Consider the following 23,728-nt stretch of genomic DNA (forward strand, 5'->3'; position numbering starts at 1 on the left):
GTATTTGGGTGGATTTTCACCTGACAGACCAGGTTTAGTCATCTCAGTCTCTCACACATCTGAGTCTGATATCCTATGAAAAGGCTGTAGGTGTGAAAGCAAAAGCAGAGCAGCCCAGAGATTACCGTCAGAAGAGGTTAACTTGAGGGGTCACACATAGTCTATTTTGGATTGGCAGAAAGCAGCTGAGCTCCTATAAGGAGCTTTAGATTTGCTCGTTGCGTTTCGATGAGACTTTTCTCATCAAAGCATGCCATGAGAAATACTGGGGTCTGCTCCATCATCACACTCTCATGCTGTCTTGGTTTCCATTTGAGTCCCCTGATGAAGATGCTGGGGATTTAAAGCACCTCTACTAGAAGAATGTTTTGCCACACATTAGTGTGGGCCTTTTGTTCAGAGCAAGGACTAAAGATTATGCAGTCCTAGCAGAAGTTTTGCACAGACAAGGGGGCAATGCACAGGATTTATATATGTGTAGTATGGAGGCTGTGGACTCCAGAAGGCAGGAATGTGGAAGAGAGGTTTTTAGGGCTGGGCTCAGAGCACATCCAGAACTGAAGTGATGTTAGAACAGACAGATTTGGGACTCTTGCAGATCTAAGGAGGACATTTTACTAGCTCTGAGATTAGGTTGTGAACAGGTGGGTCCATGTGTATATATCAAAGTCAGGCTCTGGGCGCACACAGATTTGCCTGATGAACACAAGCAGGCTGGAACAAGAGAAGACAGGCACCAGACACAGAGGTGGGTTGACTATTAGAGATAGTTCCAGGTCCACATAGATGTTCTGATGTTTGTGTTGGGATAGGTATACTTCTGGAGTGGGGCGTGGGGCTCACATCTCTGCCACCAAGTGTTCCAGTATTCTCAGCTGTGCTTGGCAGGAGTCCCTCCACCCGATGTGTTTTTCTTTGGTTCCTGCACAGTTGATGTGAGCACTGATGTGAAGATAAAGCAGGAGTGAAAATGCTTTGTCCTAGCCTCTCTTTCTCCCCCAATCTGCCTGGCACACATTCATGTGACAGATCAGCAGCACCAGGTCTGTTTTGGGGAAGCAGCTCTGCCATCCTCCTTCATTCAGTGACCTGGGTTCACTGTGTCTTGCAGGTCCCTGTGGGACAGAAGACTTGCTTCGGAGCTCTGAAACACAATGTCCTAGACAGGCCTCCCCTGCTCCCTTGAAACTAGCTGCTGAAATAATGTGTGGTAATCTGTAAGGCTCAGTTTTCTTGACAAAATGTTGCAGGACAGGGAGGGAGGGAACTGACCTGTTAGCTCTGGGGAGTGAAGACTTTTTTTTATTCTCTGAGTGGGATCTAAGGGACTCATGGCTCATGGCTCCCCTCATGATGCTGTAGTGTACCTCAATCCAAGGGGCTGGGAAGGCCATTCAGCTTTCTGCAGTTATTTGGTTGTTGGTTTCCCTGCCAATTTCTAGCAAGGAGGCAGTTTACCATTGTAGGGTTTGCAATGTGGGCACCAATCCACAGGGCACGGAGCTGAGGCTGTGCGTGCCTGCATGCACATCTTTTTTGCTGACTGCTCCCCTGGACCAAGAGCTGAAAGCCTCCAGTTGCTAGCACCATCTGCCATAGTCTATCTGGCCTTGAGTTGCTTTTTCAGCAGGCAGCGCTCTGGCTTGGAGCAGGCCCCTGGGAACACATTGATGCTGCGCTGCTGTGGCACTTTCCCCATCCCCACTCCACAGTGAGGGGGTGGAATCCCTGGAACGGAGAGTGCTTCATTATGCAGCACTGCTGTAATAACTCAGTGTGTGTGGGCAGCTGGCTGCGTGGGCAGAGGGAAAGCCAGCAGGACGTGAGGAATCCCGCAGCATTTGCTGGCCCTGCTTAACACCCCTGCAGCACTAAAGAAAAAGCAGGGATCAGACTCAGGGGAGATGGAAGGGGAGTTGTCTGCTGCACATCTGGGTAAGAGCCGCATGCTGCAGTACATGGGATAGATCTGCAGGTGTTCAGTGGCAGAGATGCCGTATTACTGTCAGGATTTTGTGGAGAACAAATTGAATCCAGGGAAAAACTGATAGAAGGCTGCTGTTAGTGCAAGAATAGTGTGTGCATGTATATTTAAGTTATAGTCTAGGCTGTGCAGGAGGACTGTCACAGCTGGACTGTGTTATCCTACCTCCTCTTGCATTGCGTGTGCCATCTCTACTGAAATCTGTACATCCATGCCAGTGTGTAAGCTGCATTTTTCTGGCCACGTTCAGCTCCCAGCTCCTCTGGAATGAATCCAAAGCCAGTCCAGTGGCTTTGGGAGTCACATCAGTGTGGCTGAGATCATCCTCATGCTGTGAACACCGTATGGTCCCTTGCCAAATACCAAAGTGTCCAGGTGGAGGTACTTTTCATGAATCTCTGTTGCTTAGCTTGACTTTAGGCCTGACTCTATGACCTTTGCACTTAGCAGAGAACTTTGTCTGTGCTTTTTAAAGGTGAACCAGATCTGTGTGATAACACAGAAGGTGCACTGTTGCTTTTCCCTGAAGAAGGCCTGGGTTTTTCAATATCAGATCTTGCAGCTCTCCTGTTCATAAATTTAATGGCCTGACTTGTTCTCCCAGCCACTCTCCTCGGGGATGCCACACTGCCCAGGATATTTTCTTTGTGATGTTACAGAGTAAGCAGAACTATTTCAAGCCCATCTACTTTCTGTATACCCGTGAGGCCCCAGTAAGGAGCAGGCCATTCTCCTGAATGCTGATTTCCTTATAGCTAGACATATGCTGCTCACCCACATCCTTCACCACCTGACAGTGTCACAGTCTGTGCCTGCGCGTATCATGCATTCACGTGTTCTGAGATCTCATCCTATCCTTTCCTCACCCCAGGAAACTGCCTGAGCAAACTCACTCCTTGAGCCTTGACGAAGATCCCTGAATTTGGGTCAATGATGGAAGTATGGCATCCTTTCATAAAGAAACTACCCTCTTACCTCTCCCCACTCACCAGCTCAGAGAACCAAAGGAATGTGGAAATCTTCCTGGCATTGCACTAATTCCCCCCAGCAAGAGTGCATCATGACAGACACCCTTCAGTGGGGCAGACTGAAATATAGGAAGAAAACCTCCTGCACAATACACACATACACACTCGTTCCTGTCTGTACTGTGGGACAGGCACCACATAGGCTCACAGCCACTCCCAGGATACATAGAAGCATGTGGGCTTATAGGAGACATGAGGAGAAAGCAAAAATGTACAGACCCATGGGCTCTGTTGGACACGTGTGGTGCAAGAGAAACCTGCCTGTACAGGACACAGACACACACAAGCGTGTGCTTGTTGCGCTACCCCCCAAGAGCTGTGTATGCGGGCGCAAACACTGGCACACTAACAAGCAGAAAATCACTCCCACAACCAGGCAGTCAGGCCCACTCAGCACCAGGCTTGTTCTCATAGAGGCATTCACAGGCACAGAGAAAAACCCTCTGTCTGGGAGCTGCACGCAGCTCTCTCCCAGCTCTGACAAGGCATTCTCCAGGTGCGTGCTCTCATCCACCCACACACAGAGATTTCTGCCTGAGGGGGTAAATCAATAGAGAAGGGAAGAACAACACAACTAAGGGTGGGGGAAGCGGAGGAAGAGATAAGCAAATCTAAGCATGGGATTTCTGTTGAGGCAGCCAGCACCAGGCTCAGGTGAGGAAGGTAGAAAGTGTCACTCAACACTGAGCACTAAAAATGTATGAAAAAGAGAAACTTTTTTTTTTACAGAAAAAGTGCCCACCTTTGGTTATCCCCCTTTGTGTCTTGAGCCTCATTTGCCCACAGACTGTGGCAGCAATGTCTCCTAAGTCTCTTCGCAGCCACGTTTTTCCCTTTGCCTTTGTCTGCCCTGCAGAAGGTGCAACTCCAGCTCCCCTAAAGCAAAGGGTCATGTGCCCAGCTTTCACCACTGGTCCTTGGGCACAGCTCTCTGTGGGTTGCATTTGGAGCAGCTGATATTTCCTGTGCTGTGTGGGACACGCAGTCTAATCGTGTCCTCACAGGGGACCCTAAACAAACCAAGCTGGGCAGGGAGGATACAAGAGTCTTTGACTCTGGAGCAGATGGATGGCAGAAGAGGGTCACTGATGAGGCTGGTATCATGCAGCAGGATCCTTTGTGGCAGTGGGATAGCACTTGTGATCCCCAGGTGACAGCAAGTGCTGCAAGTAACACAGCAGGTCCCGTGGCATCCTTTTGTCCTCAGCAGCAACTGAGGGGGACTCCCCCAAGTAACTTTTCCCTGCCCCCACCAGTCCCATCCCTGCCACACACATGAACTCTTAGGAGCCCATGCACATACAGAGGGCTGCATTGCTGCAAGCCGTGAGGTAAGCCAGCAGCAATAATGCCTCAAAGAGATCATGTAAACTCACCATATCTCTGTCTTCCATTTCAGAAACCCAGACAAAGGGATCCAGTTCCTGATCTCCCGAGGCTTCATCCCGGACACCCCCATCGGGGTGGCACACTTCCTGCTCCAGCGGAAGGGCCTCAGCCGCCAGATGATTGGGGAGTTCCTGGGCAACAGCAAGAAGCAGTTCAACAGGGACGTCCTGGAGTAAGTGCAGAAATGTCTTCCCCTCCTCCCTGCACTGTAAAGGAGTTGCCAGCCCACTCTGCCCCTGGCTGCACCAGCAAGCACCCCGTCCTCCATGCCCCTCCATCCTCACTCTGCAGGAACTTCACCATTCCAACTCCCTGTCTGGCACCTCTCATCACTGCATTTCCCAGTGATGTGTTTCCCCCTTAATATCAGCAGCCCTTTCATTTCAGTCTCTCCTCAAAGGGCCTGCGATCATCTAGCAGGAGCTCAGCACTGTCAGGCAGTAGAACTAGTGATGCTGGGAGCTTTTGCGGCTGGGAAACTCTATGACGGGGGTCTCACCCCATGCAGATAAAGCACCTCTGATGCTTTCTGGGAAGTACAAAGAGAGGCAGAGGAGGAAAAATATCTGATCCTTGCTGTGAGACCAGCAGGGAGCAGTGAATACTGGCTCTGCACCTGTTTTTTCTGTCCAGGTTTGAGATGGGTGGCCTTTTCAGTTTGTCCAACTGCACTATGGGGATAATAAGAGGGCAGTTGGTCCTGTTTGTGGTAATAAAGTGGCCTGCATGAGGAAGCATGCTACCAGGGGTTTATCGTCACCACTACAGTCGCAAGGCACTGAGGAACATCCCCACTTCAAAAACTCCAGTGGGCTGAGTTGTCCCTTTTCTGAACAAGATCTCAGGTTTCCTCCCTGCTTCTGTTCAGTGGCTGCCTTTGCTGGATTTTTCCCTTCAATTCTCTCACCGTGACCCTCTCCTGGTCACACAAGCCATGCATCTCTCAGCCCACACCTCTCTCATCTTTCAAGTCTTGCAATTTAGGCTGCAAAATCCTGTGAATACCCGTGACCTATACTACCTCAGCCCCTGCCTGTGGCTCTGCCTTCCACGTTGTAACCATTGCTAATTTGTCAGCCCCCAGTGTCGCAGGAGTAGGGTATGAAGTGTTGGGAAGAAAAGCATCTTACCTGTTGTTCTGAGCGTTGTCCAAGATGACAGGCTTTCTGCAAAGAACTGAGATGAGCCTTTGTTTCCTGCTTGGTCCTGAGCTGCTTCAGATGAGGGAAAAGAAGAAAGCACAGCTCTCTGTATGATAAAAGGGGGACATCAGGAACAGGGGACACCACCTCTCCCACCTTGAGAACTGCTACAGTGAAAGCAGGGCAAGTTTGCACCAGAGTGTGAATGTGAGGGCTACCATGCAGGGTGATGTGACCTGTGTAGTCAGGGGGCAACATTCAGAGACCTGTTTCAAGGGATGAGCAGCACTCAGCTGGGTCTTTCTTTTATTAGGCAGAAGCACAGTTCTTAGTGAGAGCTGCCTTTCCATTAGGCAGGAAGTCCTTTGCACTGGATCCTTTATTATATTCTACCATTCTCCAAAATGTTCTCTATCTCCCTTGAATATTGGAGTGGTTTCTTTTGAACTAAGCCAAGCAGAAACCTGAAATCCAATACACACACCACTTCTACTCCAGGAAAAGACTGGAGGATGCCAGTTCAAGAGCCAAATCTGGGCCCAAATTTCAAAATTCATTCCTGCTGCAGTTGCTGCTGCTTATTGCTGCAGGTACCTGACCTTTGGTTCAGCTCTTTTTTTTAATATACTGTATGGGTATTGATTTGGCCAGCAACAAGACACATGTTCTCTCCAGTCTCTTCATGCTGAGAGTTACAATTAAAAGTAATTGCCTCTTTTTCTCCAGCAAGCAATGTGTGGGCTGCTTCCCCTGACAGATACTCTGCTGAAGTCCAAACCTGGCCTCTGCACAGACAAGGAAATATTGCAATAGCAATAGTCTGGCACTTCCTTGTAGCCCCAAATTTGGCATCATCCCTGCAAATGACCACATTCTTCTGCCTCACATGTGACTACAAACTCTATGTCAGCAGCTCCCGGGAACAGTCCCTATTGCAAAGCTTGGTGTCTGCCTCCCAGCCTCAATGCCCAGGAGCTGCTATGTTGTGGTTGCGTGTCTTGTCTCTGCATGTTGCAGGAGGGCCATTAAAGCAGGTGGCCCTATTCCATCATGCTCATTACTCTCAGTTTCCACTGCACCTCTCAATGTAGCACTCCAAATGTTCAAAGAAAGAGTGACCTTGCCATCCTATTTACAGATGCAGGAAGCAAGGCTCAAAGATGGGAACTGAGCTTTTGAGGCTGTCTGTACATGGACATACCTTGTACATGGGCTGTGTGTACATGGACATCTGTCAAGCAACTGAGTCTGAATTCGGGGTTCAAACCTGTGTCTGATCTCTCCAGGCAACAGATGATGTTCTTGCACTAAATATCTGTGCTGCCATCCCCTCTTCACAATAAATTGCTGATTCGTCTTCCTTAAAGGCAAAGACAAAGGTAGACATAAAATATACACAAAAAGTTCTAAAACAGGAAGGCAAAACCACACATTCAGCTGTTTGTAGCTATGCTGTTTGCAAGTACTTTCACTCTCTTCCTGTGTCAGTTCTGAGCTTGGGGATAGCAATGGTTTTGCAAGCAAATTTTCATCAGCTGCTTGTGAGAGCTGGCTGGGCAATGGCTGCACACCCAGTGGTGTGACATGCATGGAAACAAAGCATTTCCAGGAGAAATTCTGGACCAACATTATCATCTTGGGTATTTTTCCTGTCCATGCTGCAGGAAGAAGAGGGCTGGCAGTGTCCTATAGTGTGTAGGCATTTCCAGTGCACTATAGGTCAAGGGCTAGTCACAACTTCTAAGCTGTTTGTGTGGGAGCAAGACAGAGCTCAAAGACCTTTTGGCATTTTAGAACTGTCTAAGACCTAGTCTGGTTCTCATTCCCCATCCAACTCCAATCAAACTAGTTCAGGAACACTGGCACAGGTTGGGAGAATGAACTCTGCAAGGGCTGTCTCACAGTCCCCACATCTACCCACACTTAGCAAGCCAGTGTTAGGGTACATGGTATTCCTGGAGAGCACATGGCAGACAGGATATCTCCCACAGTAGCTTCTGCACAACTTTCCCAGTGCCACAGTCATTTTTGTGGCCCAAGTGGGCAGAAGAAGAACAGGCACCGCTAGTCCTGGCAAGCTCAAATGCCCAGCCAGGGTGGCCATGAGCAGGCAGTAGTTGTTGGACAGGCTCTGACCACCTGCATAAAGTTAGCCTTTATGCAGGAGAGATGTCTCTCCTTTTTCATATCCCAGACCTGGCCCTGTAGCCTTCCTGGCCCATTGTCTCCCTCCCAAAAGCAATTTCAATTATTGATGCCATTTGCTGTGTTAGTTTAGCTTTCGCTCAATGTGAAAACTTGTGTTAGAAATGTGTATTGTAAGCATTGTTTCTATTGCAGCCAGGTTGAATTAACCCAACTGCATGAATAAATAATAGGACAGCTTTTAAAACATCTGCAAAAGTGTAAGCCTCCCTTGTGCATTTGGAGGCAGGGCAGAGCTGCCCAGGTTACAAACTCCAGACTCGTCTGTAAGTCCAGCCATAAGTCTATACTCTGCAAACTTCTCTTGGATTCCATAGGTATTGAAGCTGTGCTGGCTGACAAACAAGCCAACTACTGCCTGTTCCTGGATTCAGGCAACAGAGCTCAGGGGTGCACAGTGGCATTTGGTGCTGTGAAGATGATCCCTCTTCACTGCTCACCTAGTAAATGCAAAACTCCAGAGAAGTGCCATGCTGGTTGCAAAACCTCTTATGTACGTGGGCAGTGGGGTGAGTGAGGGTAAGCATAAGATGAGGCTTGAGCACTTTGGTATGATATTTTGCCTTCCCACACCTGCACGCCCAGTGCCTAAATGTACTGAAATTATTTTCTCCTTTCCATCTTCCCACTCTATCTTTCAACCTTTAACTGATTTTCTTGGGACCCAGAAAAGGTGTCTGGATAACTCACAAGTAATTATACACGCTAGCCAGAGGAACAAGGGAGAGTGCAGGGGATTTTCAACACTATCTGACTATAATTGGCACACATCCTTTGATAACACTAAACTGCTCAGGCCTGTCTGTTAGGGAGATGCAGTATGTCATTTTCTCTTGCACAAAAGGCTTCAATTTTTAAAAGTAGAATTTCTCTCACCTATTGTTAGCCACCACCAAGTTTAGTGTCTTCTATCAATTTATGAATTCCTTTAGTCAATGGAGAGATGCAGGTCCCTCAAGACTGTTGTTTTTCTCAATGTGCTAGTTTAGGCTGGCCATCTAGCTTTTAGGAATTTCATGTTACAGGGGATAAATCCCATCTGTAACCGATTTTGAGCATCCTACAGTAACAACCACTCACTGTGATCCAGCATCCCGCAGTAAGATCCAGCCTCTTCTCCTGGGAATCTGCTTCCACAACGTGCCCTGCAGCCAGCTGGGAGGAGTCACTGGGGACCTACCCAGGGTTTCAATGTCTACCAGTCCAGGGAATACAGCTGTAGAGAGGTACCATGGGCCATTAAAGCACTGATCATAGAATCATAGAATGCTTTGGGTTGGAAGGGACCTTTAGAGGTCATCTAGCCCAACCCCCCTGCCGTCAGCAGGGACAGCTTTAACCAGATCAGGTTGCTCAGAGCCCCGTCCAACCTCACCTTGAATGTTCCCAGGGATGGGGCCTCCACTACCTCTCTGGGCAACCTGTTCCAGTGCTTCACCACCCTCATTGTAAAATATTTCTTCCTTATATCCAGTCTAAATCTATCCTCCTTTAGATTAAAACCATTACTCCTTGTCCCATCACAACAGGCCTTGCTAAAAAGATTGTCCCCATCCTTCCTATAGCCCCCATTTAAGTACTTAAAGACCACAGTAAGGTCTCCCCACAGCCTTCTCTTCTCCAGATGGAACAACCCCAACTCTCTCAGCCTGTCCTCGTAGGAGAGGTGCTCCAGCCCTCGGATCATTTGTGTGGCCCTCCTCTGGACCCGCTCCAACAGTTCCATGTCCTTCTTGTGCTGAGGGCTCCAGAGCTGGACGCAGTTATTATCAAATCTACTTCGCAAGTACTGCAGAAAAATAATTTTGTTCCTTTGAAAAAGTCAGGTCCAAGGCATTAACACATATTTTTAATGAGACTTATCATCATTCTTGCATCCTTTCTTCATTCCTTTCATTTGTATTACATGCTCAGATGTATTGTTTATTTCTTTTTGTGCACTCTTCATCCTGTGTTTATTTGTTGCTTTTGTTCTCCTTCATTCATACTTCCCTTCACTTTAGTTCATTCTTCCCCTCCACCTGTTTCTGACTCAGGAATTGCTTCCATTTATAGTTCATTCATGAACAAGTTAATGTGAGTGATGCTATGAATGGATTCGGCTGTGCTGCTGGTACTGGTTTGTGTTCAGGCCGTGGGACTTGGAAGTGCAGAAGTGGCTGTCCTGGTGCATTTGCTGTCAGAGGAGAAAGGGGCAGGGATTCAAGCAGAGGAGACATTGTGCTGAGTTGGGGGCTGGTTGGTGCTAGACTGTAAGTTGCTGTTAGACACACTCTCCCTGTGGGTGAGCAGCTCTCCTGTCTGTCAAGCATGTATTGTCTTCTCTTTCTGTCATGGGAAGTCAGGGAGAGAAAAGCCACTCTTAGGAGTGTAAGTGCAGAGCAGGGAACCCAGCAAAGAGGCTGCCTCTCAAAGAAGTGTTAGATTCCTCTGGGACTGGCAGAGCGAACTTGACAGTTTAGCCCAAACTAGCTTCCTTTCCCCTTCTCACTGAGGACATTACAGAGGATCAGTAGAGGATTTGCATTACAGGAGGGTTTGAGGAGCACAGTGCTGCAGCAATAGATAATGATGTGATGGAAAAGGGACAGAGGGAAGAATGTGTTAGGCAGTTCTGACCTCCTGCTGCAAGCAGAGCTGTGGCACAGATCAAACTTGTGAACAAGAGCAGCTTTCCTATGCCAGGCTTGCAAAGGCTGAAGGTGCAGCTTGAACCTGCCTAGATGCCCAGGGGAACAGTGGTTTCCCTTGTCCCATGGGAGACAAGGGTTCCTAATGTCCCTTGGAAGGGAAGGTGAAGGCTGGGCAAAACCCTCCCCTGTATGGCCAACATGCCTGGAGTGGGAACAGCTCTCCACCTTGTGAGGCAGCCCTGGTGCACTAGGTAATTTCTTGCTTAGGAAGGAATGGATACCCAAGTGAGTAGCCATGCAGGCTACCAACAACCCTGGGAGGGCAAGTAGGCATGACTCAGCCCCAGAAAAAACAGGCAATACATGTGGGTACAGCATCCCCCAGAAAGGGAAGGCTGGTGTGGGCCTTGGTCTCCATTGCAGAGACTACACTTGCACAAGGAGGGCATGGAGTGCAGGATTGGGACACACACCCATGCCCTCCGGTGCAAGGAATCAGTGAGTCCTGCTCACTCTTCTTTCTGTGAGCCTCAGTTAACACATGCAGGGCAGCCTCCTCCCAGGGAGCTGAGCTCTTCCTCTGCAGTCCACCCTAAGCCTGGTTCATCTTCAGAAAGCACATAGGGTTAGGGAAGCTGTGAAGAGGGATGGTTTTTATTAATATCTTTGTGCCTTGTGGTTTTGAACTTTCCACCTGGCTGCCTCCCCCCTTGCTCCCTCCCTGAGCATGGGCTGCAGGTTCATTACAGACGCTTTTAGTTGCAGCCTATCTCCTGCTGCATTGTCACCTGAGCGGAAAAGCTGGAAAATAGGTCATTATGCTTGGGCGAGCAGATCCCAGCCCCACACGATACAGCTGCTTCCTGCCTTCACTGAACCCTTTCACCACAAGACTTTTGTGCCATGCTTAGCCCTGTGCTAAATCCTCACAGCTCTGATGCCACTATGTCCACCCCCTTTTGGGGGGATCTATGCCCTGCAGCCTAGGAGGCAGTGTGGCTGCCACAGAGGTAATAGCTGAGCAAAATGATCCACCTAGGAGCCCACCCTTTCTTTGGTCCTGTCACCTGTCACCTGGAGTGCAATTCTCTGCAGTTGTGAGGTGCCTGTCTGCCGAGTGCCTTAGGACAGACCAAGCTCCCCATGTACACAGGTGGCACAAGAGCCTTCAAACTCCACCACCTTGTTTATGAGGCAGGGTGTCAGCACTTTTCCTGCTTGCTTTGGGAGCATGATCCAAACATCCAAAGTCCTATCCCTGTGGGTACTGGGCTAAATGCATCTCTGGATGCACTATGAGCTCAATTCACGTTGGTTGTTGTAAGTCCATGGAGAGGAAGGAGTTGAAACAGGAGATTTTATAAGGTTTTACTTTACTCTGCCCCTGCTTTGTTATCCTTCAGGCCTCCTGGTGGTCCTGGAATAGGCATCTCACAGGTGTTCTGCTGTTTGTGGAAAAATGAACTCAGCACTTGTTTTGGCACATGCACATAAGCTGCTGGTTTATTCCTTGGATGCAGAGAGCCATCCGCTCTCAGCTCAACTTTTGTCTCTTACATTGGCAAATCCAGTTCTGGGGAGGGACACCCCCCTCATGCATGCAATTACGCTGCCTTTTATATTGCAGCTCTGGAGGCTGACAAGATCAACGTACTTTTTGCAGTATGCTTGCCAAGATACCCTATGTTAGCTTCCAGAGTCTCTACCTTGGAAAGAAAAGACCTCCTTGCTCTGGTTTCACAAAGAAAAGTTGCATTGCATTTCAGGGGAGCTCTGACATAAGCACCACAGCACAATCGGAAAGTTAACAGGAGTCTGTACAGGAACCTGAGGTCTGGCAAGGCAGCAAAACTTGTAGCCACCTAGAAGAGGAGCAGGAACATGGCAGCCCCATGACACAAGGCTCTTTGGCTCTTTGAATGGACTTTGCAGTGCCAAATTTGCTCACAAAAACTACCAGACAGCTATGATCCATCATTCTTTCTGTCTGTCTAGCAGCTGAAAGTAGCAGCATATCTGATGGCTCCTCTAGGAGCTATTCCTCAGGCCTTTGGCACAGGCTTTGTCAGATAAATCAAATGCAAGCTCAGGCTGACTTTACTTGAGTCAAACTTTCTTCCTAACCTGTCCTTTCTGCCTGGTCAACTTTTCTCAGGAAGCAGGATGTGGGCACCCTTCTTTGGGTTGAGAGACAAATGGAAGGGACTCCCAGGAGTTCATCTTAGAATTTACAAAGTAAACTTGCATCTGTCAGTCCGTGAAGGAAACTCTCAAAGGATAAGCTGAGCATAACTCAGGTAGCAATGCCTGTTTGAGTTTGAAAAGAGCTATAAACAGCTGCCTTGTCCTACTTGTCCTAATAAAGGCTTGATGCTTTCTGTATCAAGGGCATTGACTTTATTATTTGAGATTTGTACACAAAGGGGAGGACGTGTTAGAGCAGCTTGTGTGGATGGGGAAGGATTGATCAATGAGGAAGGGAGTGAAGATACATGATTTAATGCTGGTGGATTGGGGTTACTAGGGTGACCTCAACAGGTCTCACTGGTGTGTGCAAGGACTCTGCTTTCAGATGTCTGGAAGCAGACAATAACAGCAAAATCATTGGGGTCAATGCTGAGAAACATCACACATTGGAAAGGATTAAAAGATAATAACAAAAGTCCAACTGTTGAGGTGGTTGCAGATGTGAACACAATGACTAACCAGAGAAAAACTTTTCTTACTATGAAACATAAATTCCAAGAAGCAGAATGCCTTGATGTCAACCCAAGGGACATGTGAATATATGTATGAGAAAAATAAAATAACAAAGGGAAGAGGCAGTAGAGGAAGTTTTTGCTGTTGCCAGAAACCATTTGTGAGTGTTTCTGCAGTCCACCTCTTGGAGAGGGGAAAAAAAAGATTTCATGTAAGATTTCCTATGAGAGCAGCCCCATTGATTCTCTGCCCTTGGTCCTCACCGGTTGTTCCTACATTTTGATTATATGGAGTTTGTGCAGGGAAAGAGCCCACATTTCCTAGTTGAGGTTGTAACAACTCCAACTTCAGAAGATACTAAACACTCTATGTTCAGCCAGAGCTCTTGGTAAGTTATTCTGTGGGTATCACTCCAGTTAAGCAATGATATCTCAGCTCTTGAATCAACAGGGGAATGGAGAGATGCCTCTGAGCATCTGGACCCTATCACTCACCCATTTGAGACTTCATGCAATAGATTTTTATTCTAGCAAGGCTTCACATGGCATTCAACAGCCTAGCTCACAAAACACTTCCCAACAGCCTAGAGTAAACTGCAGCACTATAGAAAAGACCAACATACACATCTCCAGTTTATCACAGAAAGAAAGAAGAAGAAACTGATGACAGCACATCCCTTTATTAGCAGAGGTTTGTTTGGTAAAATTTCCAGATAATTCTAGGAAGTGGAAGGATCCAGAAGAGAGCTAACCTCCTCCCCCTCTATTTTCCCTGTACCACTCCTCATACAGTTCCAGACAACCTGTCTTGGGGAAAATTTCCTCCAAACCTTAAATTTGGGGTCAGTTTATCCTTTACAACATGAGAAAGCAAACCAAACACAATACAGAGGATGAAATAAAGGGGGGGAGGGAGGGGGGAGAGAGAGAGAGAATTAGTATCCAAGGTATACAGAAGCATAAAATATGAAATCCTTGAATTTTGAATACACTTGTAATGTCAAGGTGGTGCCATATGACTGAAAATTAGCAAATTAGTAATTTTGTATTTAAGAAAGGCTTAAAGAAAATGGGATTTTGGCACCTGTGAATTTCTTGGTCTGTCAGATAGAATGTCAGCTTTGAGAATTTATTTATGGGAAAGAATAATGGCAGACAGGAAGGTAAATGCTACATACTAAAGCCAGTGGAGAGTAGATTAATTCAATGTCTGTCTGTGCTAAAATAACTGGTTTTCTAGACAAGGGACATGCAGAAGGTAATTCTAGACTTCAGCAAAGCATTTGACACGAGAAATTGTTAGTTGAGAGTGGAAGAGAGAGAAATCAGCAGAGGAATCATAAACAGGGGAGAGAATTGGCTGATGCAGACATTAGTGCCTACATACTCTGCTGAAATGGGAAGTGGGGCCTAAGGGAGGTTATGAGCAGAGTTTTCTGAGTCTAGTCTTTTGATTAATGCTTGCAGTAATGACCTGGACACAAAAGGTAGGAATATGCTAACAAAATGTGCTGAAGCCACATGGGGAAGGTGGTGTCATTACAAATGACCAAAATATCATGTAGCAAGAATAAGAACACCTAGATTATTTGACTAATACAGACAGCAAGAACTGTAATAGTAGCTTTTGGAGACTAGCAGTAGGACTTTTATAAGCTGAGAATGCTTTAGTGGGAAACAAGAGAGGTGGCATCCCCTTCTTTGGGTGTCTAAATTGGCTATGAATTACCAGTGTGTAATGCATCACTGTGAAAGGAAAAGTGATACCAGATGTATGAGGTAAAGGATTTCCAGCAGATAACAGGGAAGCATGGCAATGAAGTATAGTGGAAATGGAAAAGATTGTGTAGAATGGGTAGAAATGTTTAAAATGAATAGGAGTTTGGACAGAATGAATTGTTGGGGCTCCTGGTGTTTGAATACAGGGGCAGAGTTTTACCCAGCCTTGATGTTACAAGCCAGCTGATGCTGCAATGTTATTTCTGTACAACAGCTTCCATTTCCTATTTTCTCTGAGCTGGCTCTGGTCTGTAAAGACATAATGAACATGGTTGCTGCAGTGGTTGAGTAGGAGTGAAGAGTGGTGAAGAAGGTACGGGTTGCAAATGGGGATGTATACTAGACAGAATGGAAGGGGAGGAGAGGACAAGTGCAGGAACAGCCCAGTGAATAGAGATAAGAGAAGGATGGATAAGCGGGTAGTGAACAAGTGCATGTGCTGAGAGGGAGGCAGGAAGGGAAAATGTGTGAAGGATTACCAGGATGTCCTGGTTTCGGCTGGGATAGAGTTAATTTTCTTCCTAGTAGCAGGCATAGTGCTGTGTTTTGGATTTAGTAGGAGAAGAATGTTGATAACACGCTGATGTTTTTAGTTGTTGCTAAGTACTGCTTATGCTAGTCGAGGACTTTTCAGCTTCCCATGCTCTGCCAGGTACACAAGAAACTGGGAGGGGGCACAGCCAGAATAGTTGACCCAAACTGACCAAAGGGCTATTCCATACCATATGACGTCATGCTCAGTATATAAACTGGGGGGGGTTGGCCGGGGAGCAGTGATTGCTGCTCGGGAGCTGTCTGGGTATGTCGGCGAGTGGTGAGCAATTGCATTGTGCATCATTTGCTTTGTATATTGTTATTATTATTATCATTATTATATTGTTATTATTATCATTAGTATTTTACTTTATTTCAATTATTAAACTGTTCTTATCTCAACCCAGGAGTGTTTCTCACTCTTACTCCTCCAATTCTCTCCCCCATCCCATCGGGGTAGGGGGAGTGAGCGAGCGGCTGTGTGGTGCTTAGCTACTGGCTGGGGCTAAACCACGACACAGATGATAGGAAAGACAGAAATAGATGGATCTATGTCTATATTGCTATTGGTATTGATATAGGTGTCTAAATATCTATGTCAATGTAGATGTATAGATATCTGTATCTATATAGGTATAGATAAATATCAATACATATATATATATACTTTGTATGTGTATATGTAAATATGTATGCTGTATATGGTATGATATTTTACATATATATATATATCATGGTGTGTATACACACACACGCACATATATATATATATATGGTTAGGCACAAGAATTGCTCACCTGCTGTAGAATGCAGGAATAACTTGTCTGAAATTATTGCCCATTTTAAATATGATCTGGGCAGCTGTAGTAATGTCTCAGGGCCTCTCCCATGGTGTTTCCCTTGGGAACTGAGCCTTGACACCTCAGTGAAGGAGCCTGCCTGGCGTCCTCCACAGGAGGAGGTGCTGATGAAGGCTGTGTCCCCCTCCCACAGCTGCGTGGTGGATGAGATGGACTTCTCAGGCATGGAGCTGGACGAAGCCCTGCGGAAATTCCAGGCCCACATCCGCGTGCAGGGGGAGGCGCAGAAGGTCGAGCGGCTAATTGAGGCTTTCAGGTAAGAAAATGAGCCCTGCAGCCACACTGCTGCAACCAGGTGGAAGCAGAGAACACACCCAAGGCAGAAAACATGCAGCAGCCGTGGAGTGAATGGCCAGGAACCTCCCTTCCAAAGAAGGTGATCACAGAGGGGCTTCTGAAGCACAGAGTACTCTGTGCCACTGCTGCGGCAGAGCCATGTCCTTGTCAGATGTTCAGTGGCATGAAGGGCACAAAGGGCCAGAGTGAGACCAGTCCTGACACGTCTGCCAGCAAGGGACTCCCCGTTCACTGGTGATTCACAGGAAGAGCAGCACTGGGGCTTGCAGAGGTGCTGGGTTGCTCCCTTGGTGCATCCAGAGGAGTGCTTTGCCCTTAGCAAGGCAGGCTGGAGTAGACACCTCCTACATTACACAGTTACACCAGCCTGAGTAGTCCTCTCCAGTCTCACTTGCTCTTTTGGTTCCTGAGGGCAAGGTGGCTGAAGTTTCAGTGGCCTACTTCAGCCGTTGGTGGGTAAATTTGCCTTCAGAGAGCAGTCAGTTCCTTCTCATTTGTGTGAGAGGTGGAGTGAAAGGAGGAGTTTGATCCACTTGTGATGAAGCCATTGCCACCCTGGAGCAGAGGACTGCCATGTTCCATGCTAAGTGTGTGCATCCTTCCTGCTGCAGCCAGAGGTACTGCATGTGTAACCCAGATGTGGTCCAGCAGTTTCACAACCCGGACACCATCTTCATCTTGGCCTTTGCAATCATCCTCCTCAATACGGACATGTACAGCCCCAACATCAAGCCTGACAGGAAGATGATGCTGGAGGACTTCATTCGCAATCTGAGAGGTGAGGGTCCTGCTTTGATTTTTTTTGCCCACTTGCTGCTCTAAATTCTGCCTAGGTGAAGGCAGCAAAAACATACTGGAGCTGCCTTTTTTCAGGGCTGCTGCTGCTCCTTGTGAGCCAGACATGGAGGGCCCTTTGAGGTGTCTTCTACAGTGCTGGGGAAGGGGAAAATCTAAGCTTTGTCTTCTGCAGAAAGCTGTCCAGCCTTCTCAGAAACCAACCATTTTTCCTTGAGAGATGGTTTCATCTTTTAATAGATCTCACTGCTTGGATGCAGTCCATTGTATTACATTTTCCTGTTGTTCAGCTCCATTCTTCTTAGACCCTCCTGGATTGTGCTAAACAAGCCCTTCCCCTCCTTGCTGCTTTGAATATGTGAACACATTTTCCTTCTATTCAGGCTAAATCTTTCCCTTCTTAATTGCTTGCAATTACTTATAGTAACTGTAGGCCTGACAGAGTCTATGCATACATTACCTCTTCACAATTTCTGATACATCACTTCCCCAAATGAATTTTCTTCTGTTTTTCAAGGTCGGTCCTTCCCATCTTGGTAATAGGTTGCTAAAAGCACTTCTTCTGATGTGGTCGCAACATACTCATGTATAGAGACACCGCCTCCTCCTTATTTTTGGATCTGCGAATGCAGCTTAGTATTGTTTGGCCTTTTTGACATCATGTCTAGACAAATTCTTGTCTAATTTCCCAGCCATGTTCACTCCTAGGTCATCCTAGGTCAGCCATCTTCCAAGTGTCTCTTACTGCACATCTGCAATTCAGATGAAGTTCCCTCAAAGTTTTTCCAGTGTGAATCCCTGTCTAGATTTTGAACTTCTGTGGGTTCCTTTGACTTGTTTCTTTGTCCTGACTGCTGTTCAGAAAGTGTCGTCTCAGCCTCCCACACCTTACCCAATGTGTCATCCACTTCAGACTGGTATAATGTGACACTGAGGCCCTCTTTCAAGTTATTTCCTGAGATACTGAATGGGGCTGATACCTGCCATCATCCCCTATCATAGGATAGCACTAACTCAAAAGGATTTTTTATGTTAACTTACACTTAGAGTTGCTTGAAAATCTGCCAGTTCACATCACAATGAATTCAGCCAACATGAAGATCACTGACCTCCAGTGTGTAACACACCACAACCCCCTAGAGCGAGTGAATGTCACCCCATTACAGACAAGGGGAGACAGTTCATTCCAGACTCACCTGCAGGCCAATGCCCAGGTCAGTAGCTTCACCAGCCTGTGTTTGAAAAAAGGCAGAGTATTCAGGCTACATTTACAAGGACGTGGATGAGGGAGCCAGGAGATGACAATGCATCTCCATTCCTCAACAGTTCTTCACCTGCATCACTCAGGGTAGTACATCTCAGACCAGTGAGCTGGAGGGAAAGCAGAGAAAATCAATATAAAATGACTGAAGGAATTCAGTTCAGAGGAAAGACTGGCAGTTTAATTTGTGCTGTTTGGCTCAGGGAAGGGTGAAAGAAAACTCTTCTGCCAGGCTCTGCAAGGGTCAGACAGCAAAACTTGGAGAGTTATCTAAGGAGATGTAAAAGAGGAAAGGGTCAGGGCCAAGACAGAGATATCACAGACAGAGTAACAGGAAAGTATTACTCCTAGAAGACATCACAGAAGGAAGATGGTGGAGGCCACCAAGCAAACAGGAGAGCTGACGCTTGCGTTGGCAGGTGGAGCCGCTGGATCCCATCATAGATCTGCTCCACATCTAGCACTTCTGATGATATGAGGTCAATGCAGGGGTTGCTGCTGAGTGGCCCAGGATATATGAATGTGAAATTGTGGCTATAAAACCTTAGGGAACACACGGAAAGGAGCCACCACACAGAGCAAAGGAATAACAAAATCTTCTGCATTGGCCCTAGAGATGTCAGTCTCTCCTGCTGGTGCATTAGGTGTGTTAGAGCAAGAAAGAAGACAGCCTAAAGCTAAGTACTGCTCTTTCCCTTCAGCCTTCCCAGCACTGCACAGTACAGAGGCAGTAGTTGCCGGTCAGGGACCACCAGTTCTTCCCTTTCCTTTTCTGCCTGCCTAGCCTGCCCAACATTTTCTGTGTTTGGCAGGGGTGGACGATGGTGCTGACATCCCACGGGAGCTGGTGGTGGGGATCTACGAGAGGATCCAGCAGAAAGAGCTAAAATCCAATGAGGACCATGTGACTTATGTCACCAAAGTGGAGAAGTCCATAGTTGGAATGAAAACGGTGAGCACCCATAACCTTGCTGGCACCCACTCACCCCTCTCACCCCCACCTCCCTCACTGGCCCTCTTTTCTGCCTTTTTCCTCCATGCCCCTACTCCTCTTCTGTAACACGTTCCTTGCTTGTCTTGATGAATTCACTCCTTTTTCTCCAAACACCTTTTTTCTTGTTATCTCATTCTTTCCTAATTTTGGGGATCTCCTTGGCCAGAGTTTACAGTATCTGGTGCGGTAATTGTTTGCCCAAGAATCTCATTGCAGGTCCTGCCTGCCAATGCAGGTCCTGCCTGCCAATGCTCCAGTGATAGCCCTGCAGTGTTTCAAACTCTCAGGTCTTGTGAGGGTGTAAGAAGTGGAAGGCAAAGTGATAGAAAACAATTTCACCCATCTGTCTCTAATGAGTTCCCTAAGGATTGCTGGGGTTAAGAGACTGTCAAATGCAGAGACAGCTTCTTTAGCAGTAACCGATCTGTAATGCAAAAACATACATACTGTTTACCCAAAATGAGCGGAGTAATTTCTCAAAACCTTCTCGAAAGCCTTCTCTCAAGCTTTCTCGAAACCTGCAGATGTCCAGTGGGGTGAGAGAGGATTAACACTCACCCAGTGACTGGAAGCTAGAGGTATATGAAGATAGGAGATAAGATATAAGATAGGAGCAAGAAGGTTGCCTATAGCTTGTCCCACTCCTGTGATGTATCCAGATCACAAAGGCATAGCTCCCCCTGCTATTGCACCAGCAGGAAAAGTGATGGTGAGGAGTGGTGGTGAGGAGATGATTTGAGTGGGCAGAGTGGGGAGAATTGGCTTGTGCTACTGTCACTGGGCAGGGTTGTGCAGGCTGAGGGTGGGGGATAGCCACAATGGCACCTCCCTCAGCCCCTGCATGCTCTTGTGGGTCTTCTGCAGGTTCTCTCCGTGCCCCATCGCCGGCTGGTCTGCTGCAGCCGCTTGTACGAAGTGACTGATGTGAACAAAGTACAGAAGCAGGCAGCTCACCAGAGGGAAGTTTTTCTCTTCAATGACCTGCTGGTGGTGAGTGTGCTCTGGCAATTAGGCACTGCAGTGATAAAACTTGCCCTGATTTCTATAAAGAAATCTAAAACCAGTCCATAACATCCATTTCCCCCCTGTTCTAAGGCCAGACCACCTCCTGGTCCATCAACGTTGTAAGACACAGCTATGGATCCTTCACTGTTAAAAACCTACCAAATCTCAATCTCCTCTAACCCTTGAAAAAACAAACTGTCACATCCCACAGCCATCCAAGCAATGTCATTGCTCTCTCTCATGCCTTTGCCAGCAGGGAGGTTCATTTCATGAAAGGCAGATTCATTTCTTTGTCTGTTTGCACTATAGTAGGCAGAGCCCTGCCATGGACTTTAAATCTTTCCTGCCAGACACTTTAAAACCACTGCCTTCTAACATTGCAAAGGCTGTAGGAGAGTAGATATTACTTACTGGAACGCCAAATGTGTATAGTACCTTTAAAAGTGTCCTGCTCCAGCAACCTTGCAACTGAGTTCAGACAGATACAACGGAGGGCAGAGGTATGTTGAGACTGGAAAGACACCAAACAAGATGGAAGTTCTGCTGAATTTAATGGCAAAATGAAACTGTGGATGTTGCAAATGTAGGGCTAAGACCAAACCCTTTTGTAGGAGCAGAGGACAAGAGAGCTTTCCACACCTATTCCTCTGTACCCATTTGTACAGTTGTGAACCTGGGGAGAGGGTGTGCTCCTTGCTATCCCTCTACTCCATGGGCTAAATCGTAAGAACTAGTGCTGAGGGAGCGAGGGCAGCACAGCATTCACATACGCTTTTGTTCCCAGCTCTAAGGTATTTCTGACAGGTTTCCCTTTGCCTTTTGATCTGGTCCTCGGTGAAAGAATTACCCTTGCAAAGTCAGAAATGTGGGCATCAAAAAGCCAGCACCCCTGGGAGACAGAGAGCTGAGTGAGCCCCAGGGCTATGCATACAGAATTTCAGAAGTGTTGTTGCAAGTGCAGCACGCCAGGCAGCTTTCTGGGCAAAGAGCCTGTCAGTCACCAAGTGTTACTCACATGTACAATTAACAGAGCTTGCAAAAAGCTTTTTTGCTTTGAGCACTTTGCATTTTCTTGCCTCACTGTTCCCCAGCACCCTACCCAATGATGCATCTCTTCCTCCAACAGATCCTCAAGCTTTGCCCCAAGAAGAAAAGCTCCTCAACATACACATTTTGCAAGTCGGTCGGCCTGCTAGGGATGCAGTTCCATCTCTTTGAGAATGAATGTAAGTCCATTGCTCCTTGGTTGCCTGGACGGGTTTGGCAGGGAAAAGGAGAGGAGGGAGGGGGCTGTGTCACCCAGTGTGCGTTTGCATCAGAAGAGAGATTAAAAGAGGAGGAGAGACAACTGAGGCTTGGTGCTGAAGAGATCACTGTGCAGGTACAGTGTGATGAGAAGAGGCTTCTGGTACCTCTCACTAGGTCTGAGCACCTGCAGAAGGGCTGAACTTAAGCTCATTGAAGGATCTGGCTTGTCATGGTGGCAGAGAGCGCACTAGTGGGGAGGAATGGGGGAATCAATCCCCAGATACATCTCACTATGCTCTCAGGAGCCATCTGTAGGTGGAGAACCTCATTGACAAAACTGCTGCTGCTGCCTTTAGCCCCTCTCCCCTCATGCCCAAAGTCACAACTCCCACCTCTACCTTTGACATTGATAAAGACTCGGGTGCTGCTGCCGCCTTCCGGCACTGTGCCATGCTGTGCCATGCTGAAAGCTTCCCAAGACAGAGGCAGAGCCCTTGGAACAGCACCCACCAAAGCATGGCAAGAGGCCAGCCCTAGTCAGCCTGACCTTGATGGTCTGGGAATAGAGCCATGATGTGTCATGACTGAGGCTGGTTGTGTGGTGGAGGAGTTCCAGAAACAGGCAGGCTTCCTGCTGGCATAGGCAGAGGGGCTACACAGCAGTCCCAGGCAAGCATGGCTGATGCCCACTGGGGTTTTTGTGAACACCTGCAGAACATGCTGCAAGGAAGGAAGACTGTAGCAACACTGTGGCTATACTAAGTTTTTTACATCCTCCCTCTACCCTATTGGCAGTGTGAGTCACTCAACACCCTACCCTTTGCAGCATGCAGAGGCTTTCACATCCTTGCACGTACAAAGGACTCATTCATAAATGAGCATCCCCAGGAGGCACCATCAGAGCTGGGATCAGCTTTCAGGGGTATAGTGACTATCCTGGGAGTGCCCAAGGATCTTCTGGCAAAGGCATCCTGTTGTGTATCCCTTGCAGAGACAGAAAAGCAGATGTCCTAAAGAGCTTGTGAACTGAACAGATGAGACAGACACAGGGTGGGAAAAGGGGCCTGGGACACAAACAGGAGGAGCTGAGGGCTGGCAGCAAATAGCAGGTTGGTCGTTTGACTTGTTTGGTAAAGACTGATAAAGGAAGAGGGTGTGGAAGGCAGGCAGATACAGGAGCAGTGGAGGAGAAGAGAAAGCAGGACAGGGGAAGAGAGAAATTAAATGTAGTGAAAGATGAGAGGGGAGGAGAAAAGGGATTGAAACCTCTGGCCATTGAGCAAAAGGTAGAGAAAGTCCAGTCACAAGCAGAGCAAGTTCTCTGCCCACTCTTGTTCTCCTGCTTCTGTTGGCTGAATCTCCGGCCACCACCTCCCTGCACCCAACCTGATCTTTAAAACACCAGGCCTTTTGTTGCAATATTTTCACTCTCCGGGCATGTCCTTTCATTTACATTCCTGTGTGTTTTGCCTGTTGGGGAGTACTAAGCAGAGACTTACAAACCCATATCTTTCTCTTTACTGTTCTCTCTGCACAGCATAATGAGTTCCCCACCCATGCTGTGCTAACACCCCTGCCATGTTCTCTGCTGATGGAAGTAGAGAATGGGGAGAAGTCTTGCCCCTGTGGGTGTTAATGGCTGTTCTGGCTTTGACTCCAGGAGCCAACGTCTCCTGCTGCATCTCCCACAGGAGAAAAAAGTGTTGTTAGCCTCTTACATATACTGTTTACTCCTCCACAGATTCAGAAAGGCTTTACAGTCCTACCTCCCTGCTCAGGTTGCCAGAGCCAATGTTGCACTAAGTGTACCTAAGAGCTAGAGTTTTCTGGTTTTGGCAGTGCTGTGGTGCTGGTGACACTTGCCTTGCTGCTGCA

At 47.5% G+C, this 23,728-nt stretch overlaps 1 protein-coding gene across 2 annotated transcripts in view; it reads left to right on the forward strand.

The window, feature by feature from the left end:
* Window positions 1–23,728, forward strand: part of IQSEC3 (IQ motif and Sec7 domain ArfGEF 3) — a 105,403-nt gene that overhangs the window by 77,115 nt on the left and 4,560 nt on the right. For both annotated transcript variants that reach the window (XM_075717653.1, XM_075717660.1), the window contains exons 5-10: window positions 4,412–4,573; window positions 16,387–16,509; window positions 17,162–17,328; window positions 19,419–19,558; window positions 20,465–20,590; window positions 21,732–21,831. In XM_075717653.1, coding sequence (XP_075573768.1) covers window positions 4,412–4,573; window positions 16,387–16,509; window positions 17,162–17,328; window positions 19,419–19,558; window positions 20,465–20,590; window positions 21,732–21,831 — 818 coding nt within the window. The remainder of the gene's footprint in view (window positions 1–4,411; window positions 4,574–16,386; window positions 16,510–17,161; window positions 17,329–19,418; window positions 19,559–20,464; window positions 20,591–21,731; window positions 21,832–23,728) is intronic.

The sequence above is a fragment of the Pelecanus crispus genome, chromosome 1 (genome assembly GCF_030463565.1).
Source record: "Pelecanus crispus isolate bPelCri1 chromosome 1, bPelCri1.pri, whole genome shotgun sequence".
Lineage (NCBI taxonomy): Eukaryota > Metazoa > Chordata > Aves > Pelecaniformes > Pelecanidae > Pelecanus > Pelecanus crispus.